Raw genomic sequence first — 6,223 nt, 5'->3', positions numbered from 1 at the left:
CTAAAGTTAGTCCTGAAAAGATTACCTCTTTTTCAAGCTAAGCAAAAAAAATATGATTTGAGCTAAATTTTAAACTAAAGCGTAATTACCTTATAAATTGGGTTCCTAAGCTTGGACGACATGTGTACTACCCAATACCAAACAATAATGATATTGTTCTTGTCGATTGACTTGCTTGTCGGTTGACTCTGGTGAGAGGCCCTAACTCCGTCTGTCTCTGTTGGAATTTGTTCTTCCCTTTGTTGCGTTGGAACGCGGCTCCGTTGAAACAGAGGGGGTCCTACCTGTTGATTGCACTCCGACGATCAAGTCAGTACAGGGCTTATAAGAATCTAAGAAGTAGTAAGTTTCAGTCTTAGAAACAGCTTACCTTCACCTGGGATCTCAAGTCCATTTTATAGACTATTTATAGGCTACCTCTTGTAACAACCTACTCTCACGAGAATCTTATCTCGGGTGAAAGCATGTCTAATGGGAGAAGAGTTTGTTACAATGCGCACAATCTTAACGCTGCAACTGCACAAAATTTTATCTCCTTGGGGTGCATAAAATCTTAACAGAATAACCACCAGGGTACCAACTCATGTACCAACATCAGGGGTCCAATCTGTCTCTCGTGGGCATACATGGCTTTACGTACCATGCATGCAACCTATTCCCCTAAAACCTAGCGCTCTTGAGTTCAGGCTTATGGAGAATGTTTTCCTTGTACTAGACCCGAATGCACTAAATGCACCCTTAGGCCCAATAACACTCTTCGTTGACCGATCAGGCCTTATACACGAAGGATTATATTAAGTATATGAATGAGAGTCAATACACACATACCTGGGGCCCACTCGTGTGGCCCGTCAATCTTGACTCAACGACCGAGCTGACCTGTTTAACACAGACGCTGATGTCCGACCACCGAACACTGGTCCAATACAGATATAATATTACCCAATTTTTAGAGATTGTGTAAAACCACCTGCAAATCCAAATAACTCGAAATCTCTTGAAAAAATTATTTATGTTATAACAGATTAATCAACCTAATATTTGATAACGACTTGTTTGGAGATCAAGCTATACTCAAAAGCCTATAAATATAACTTTATTCCCCAAATAGTACTCACTCAATCTTATTCTCATCCATTAAATACTTTCATATTTTTTAAGCTCTTACTCGAACGTTAGAAAATTTTCTACACATAAATCCATACTCGATCACCATCAATGAAACTCGCCAATCATTCAACAGAATGATCAACTCGTCCAAAACAAAATCATCCACCTCAAAATGTTCAAGAGTAAATATATTAAAAATCCTAGATTGAAGCAGAAGTTACAATAAGATTTTAAAAATAATATCACATATTAAAATTCACTAAAAAAAAAATCAAAATCTCATACAATGTCCCTTATAAATAAAGATGACTTAATACATTAGTTTTATCTTAAAAATAATTAAAGAGAAATGTTATTAAAATTAGGGCCATATTAATACGAAATCTTAAAAAAATAATGTGACATAAAGTAGGTAAAAAATAAATTAAAAGCTCTCATAAGAGTTAGATGATAGATGGTCTTAGACATCAATTATGGCTCCAACAACTCACTCACCTAAAATTCGTAATTGCATTAACACCCCCAACCAATATTTATATGGAATGTTGTTTGTATTGAGTGAGTAATCATAGAGGCGCAATGGGAGTGCAGGTAATTTTGTGCATGGTTTTGGTTGGTCTGTTTATGGTTATGGTTAGGGCTAAGGTTCCGGCAATGATGGTGTTCGGTGACTCATCGGTGGATGCTGGGAACAACAATTACATAGAAACAGTTGCTCGCAGCAATTTCCAACCTTACGGAAGAGACTTTGTTGGTGGGAAGGCAACTGGGAGATTCAGCAATGGCCGAATAGCAACAGATTTCTTATCCGAAGCCTTTGGAATCAAACCATATGTGCCTCCTTATTTGGATCCCAATCACAATATTTCACATTTCGCCACCGGCGTCACCTTTGCTTCTGCTGCTACTGGCTACGACAATGCTACGTCAGATGTCTTGGTCAGTATTCTTCTCTTCTCATTATCATTCTTATAACACTCATTTCAAATCAAATTTTAGTTTAGATATCACTAACAATATATATAAACATCATTTTCTTTTTTTTTCCAATTTTATCCTTTACAATATTAAAATATAATACATTTAACAATTTTTGAATTTTTAAAAATTTAGAAAATTTTGAGTTTAAAAATAAATAAAGAATCTAATTTCTTACACTTTAAATAATTTTTTTAAATTTAAATAATTTTATTTATTTTTATAATAATTTTTAATAAAAATCGTTTTATAATTTAATAATAATAGTTATTATAATAAGAACTATTTTATACATATAATTTATTCTAAATGTAAATTATTGTTTTCATTTTTATAAGCTTGTATTTCCCCTAGTTATATATACTATAAATAAAAAATATTTATTAAACTAAGACTACGTGTGGTAGGTACTCTTGAGTAACCTATCATTATCTGATAATTAATAAAGATCATTGTTTTAAATGAGAAATAAATAAGGAGATGTTAGAATACAACAATAAGTTAGATTATAATATACACGTGTGCAACAAGAAAATAATTTAAATTTAAAAAATATACATGACAGAATAAATTATTTTACGATAGCTTAAACATGACTTCGTTTATAATAAAGAACCTAACTTTTTATTATTTCTAATAAAGAAAAATTGACGTTTTCATTTTAATATACATTTACTTTTACTTTTATCCACGAAACATGCAAATCTCTTTATTTTAGGATCCGAAATGTTATTAAAATAAATTTAAGGATAAAAATAAAATAAAAAATAAAAGATGAAAACATTAAAAGTTTATCAAAATAAAATTTGATAATTTATCATGAAGTAATATTACGTTTAACTCTTAAAGTTTAATTTAATATTGTATTTACATTAATTGTGTTCCCCTGGTCGTAAATGATTTGGCGGCCATATTAATTCTTCATGCATTAGGATTGGAACATAAATAACAGTAAATTGCATTTATACTTTTTGGGTTTTTTCAAATTGTATTAACATTTTTAAAAATTTTATATAAAGTTTAAAATTTATTACATTATGTATGTATTCTTAAAATTTTAAAATATTATACTTATACACTTGAATAAGAAAAAAAATCGTAATGATGAAAAACTAGATATAAATATATTTGAGAAAACTTTGTAGTAAAAGATTACAAAATTATCATTTTGACATCTCTAAACTTTTGTGCAGTGTAACACGCGAAGAAAAACAAATTATTGATATAATAAATACAACTGATTGGACAAGCTAGGAAAACAAATACTTTGTTTTTTACCCTTTATAAAATAATATTTTCTTTATCTAAAGCACCTATTAGAAATGTGTTATAAGTCTAACTTAACTTTACAATTTTTAAGATAAAGTTTGTACTCATTTATATATTATAAAATACTTTTATATTTATATGATTGGGATTCAATATCTCTAGAATTACTAACTCGTGTATGAGATTATATAATAGGTGGTATGATAGCGGTAGCAAATGACCTTAAAAGTTCAACAAATTCTTGTTAGGATAAACTCTATATAACATACATTGAACTTTAAATATACTTTAACCTTACATAATCGATTTATGAGATAAAATTTACACTTATGTACTATGAAATGTCCTTATTTATAGTCGATATGTACTATGAAATGTCCTTATTTAGAGTCCTTATTTATAGTCGATAAGAGATTTCCAACCATTGTATTGGAGTTTTTTTTTATCCCAAATAAGTTGTATGTAGTATTTGTTAAAAAGAAAAGTTTGTAAAATGGAACTTGTTGAATTAATATATTGATTAAGATAATTTAGCTAGAAGTTGTATGATGTGAAAATAAGTGATGACATATTTATTTGAATTTGGGGTTTCAGTCAGTGATACCATTATGGAAGCAGTTGGAGTACTACAAAGGGTTCCAAAAGAAACTAAGAGTGTATGTGGGAGAAAGTAGGGCAAATGAGACCTTTGCCAAAGCATTGCACATAATAAGTCTGGGAACAAATGACTTCCTAGAGAATTATTTTGCCATCCCTGGTAGGGCATCAGAATATACACCAAGAGAGTATCAAAATTTTCTGGCTGGAATAGCTGAGAAATTCATCTACAAACTCTATGGTCTTGGTGCTAGAAAAATATCTTTGGGGGGTTTACCTCCCATGGGGTGCTTGCCACTGGAGAGAACAACAAATTTTATTGGTGGAAATGAGTGTGTGCCCAGATACAATACCATTGCATTGGAGTTCAATGATAAACTCAGCAAGTTGACAACAAGGCTCAACAAAGACCTTCCTCATATCAGATTGGTATTTTCAAATCCTTATGATATTTTCTTGCAAATTATTCACAAGCCGTCTCAGTATGGTAAGTTACAAATTTACCTTACAATTCTACATTTTCTTAGTAAAATTGTTTATCTTTGTTGTACATTATATATAAATGTTAAACTAGTAACTTAGTTTTTATATATTTTAAAAGATGAATTTTAACCTTATTCTTACAAATAGGTTATATATTATGAATGAGCATTAACTTCAACTTTAATCAATAAGTCATATACTATGAATCAGTATTTTTAACTTTAATATCCTTATAATGAAATTGTTTGTATTGTGTTCAGGGTTTCAGGTGGCCTCAATGGCATGTTGTGCTACTGGAATGTTTGAAATGGGGTATTCATGCAGCAGAGCCAGTTCTTTCAGTTGCATAGATGCTTCCAGATATGTATTTTGGGACTCATTCCATCCAACAGAGAAAACCAATGGTATCATTGCAAAGTACCTGGTGAAGAACTCACTAGCTCAATTTTTGCACTAAATATTCTAAATTTTGTTTATGTAATGTAATGTTATTGCTGCTTGATGGACTTTTTCATTACTATCCAAATCAGAATTGTTTAAAGGTGCTAATTCACCACATCCTACAACTGATTCAAATGAGTATTTAATTTAGAAGACTTTCTTCTTTAAAAATATTAACACCATCATGAACAGAGCACAAGCTCCTAATTGTACCCATCCACAAACATGCTCAATCAAACCTAATTTTACTTTTTCTGGGTTAAATTGGTTTTTTTTCTTGGTAAAACAATTGGAATGTTGGACAATGGATTTATGAATTCTAAATATAATGAATATAGCCCAACTAAATATCATAAAAAATATATAATAAAATTGTAATAACTATACTCTAAAAGGACAATTTTATGCTTAATGGTTTAAAATGTTATGACCAAAAAATTCACAATAAATATGTTATTAGAAGAACATGTTAATGTCTATGTAGAAAATTGTGATAGACTTTTTTTTCTTTGGGATTTATGCATTGAGTTGTATAACATATTCCTTAGTTATTATTATTTTGTGGAATAAATTACATCAACAATCCGTAAGATTTTGCGAAAAATAATATATAAACATTATCCATTCATTTAAGAATTAGATTTCTAAACAATTAAGGGATTGCGAAAAATATATTTTACATCGGTTATAAGAGAGTCACTAGTGTAAAAAAGACTTTTATGACGGTTCTACATAACTTTTTATGACGGTTCTAATGATGACATAGAATCAAGACTTATAAAAACTCTGCATTTTCTATGTTGGTTGAAAAACTGGCATAGTAAGTTGATTTACTATGACTATTGTTATGAACCGTCATAAAATGTACAAAATACTTGTCATAATATTTTCTGACAAAACTTTCTATGACTGGTATTTCTACAACCGTCATAGAAAATACAACTTATTATGATGGTTCTTGTTCTTGTCGGTTGACCTTCGGGTTGATTGGATGGACAAGCTCCTTTTCTAATTTGCTTTCTCTTGGTGCACTGGAACAACGCTCCGTTGAGACAGAGGGGGCTCTACCTGTTGATCACACTCTGACGATCAAGTTAGTGAGAGCATACAAAATAAAAATCAGTTTCAGTCTCTAACACTTAGAAATAGCATACCTTTTTCGAGGGTCTCAAGCCCCTTTTATAGTTATCCTTTAACAACTTTCCCTCACGAGAATATAAATTTCAACTGAAAACATAACAGAAACAACATTCTGCCTACGGGCACCTTTACTCATGGTGCTACCAACAGAAGAAAATCTCGTGCACCTTTATTCTCGGGTGCTCACCACTTAACTAATATCTTT

At 30.7% G+C, this 6,223-nt stretch overlaps 1 protein-coding gene across 1 annotated transcript; it reads left to right on the top strand.

The window, feature by feature from the left end:
- The first annotated feature begins 1,658 nt into the window (after positions 1 to 1,658).
- LOC137831001 (GDSL esterase/lipase At2g04570) lies at positions 1,659 to 5,003 on the top strand. The gene is made up of 3 exons (XM_068638473.2): positions 1,659 to 2,049; positions 3,952 to 4,441; positions 4,698 to 5,003. The coding sequence occupies exons 1-3, from the start codon at positions 1,690 to 1,692 to the stop codon at positions 4,892 to 4,894; spliced, it is 1,047 nt and encodes a 348-aa protein (XP_068494574.1). The 5' UTR covers positions 1,659 to 1,689; the 3' UTR covers positions 4,895 to 5,003.
- The last annotated feature ends 1,220 nt before the right edge of the window (positions 5,004 to 6,223 follow it).

This window comes from Phaseolus vulgaris, chromosome 6 (assembly GCF_051622355.1).
Source record: "Phaseolus vulgaris cultivar YP4 chromosome 6, ASM5162235v1, whole genome shotgun sequence".
Taxonomy (NCBI): Eukaryota; Viridiplantae; Streptophyta; class Magnoliopsida; order Fabales; family Fabaceae; genus Phaseolus; species Phaseolus vulgaris.
The sequence above is the reverse complement of the archived record's forward strand: the minus strand, read 5'-3'. Positions and strand labels throughout refer to the sequence as shown.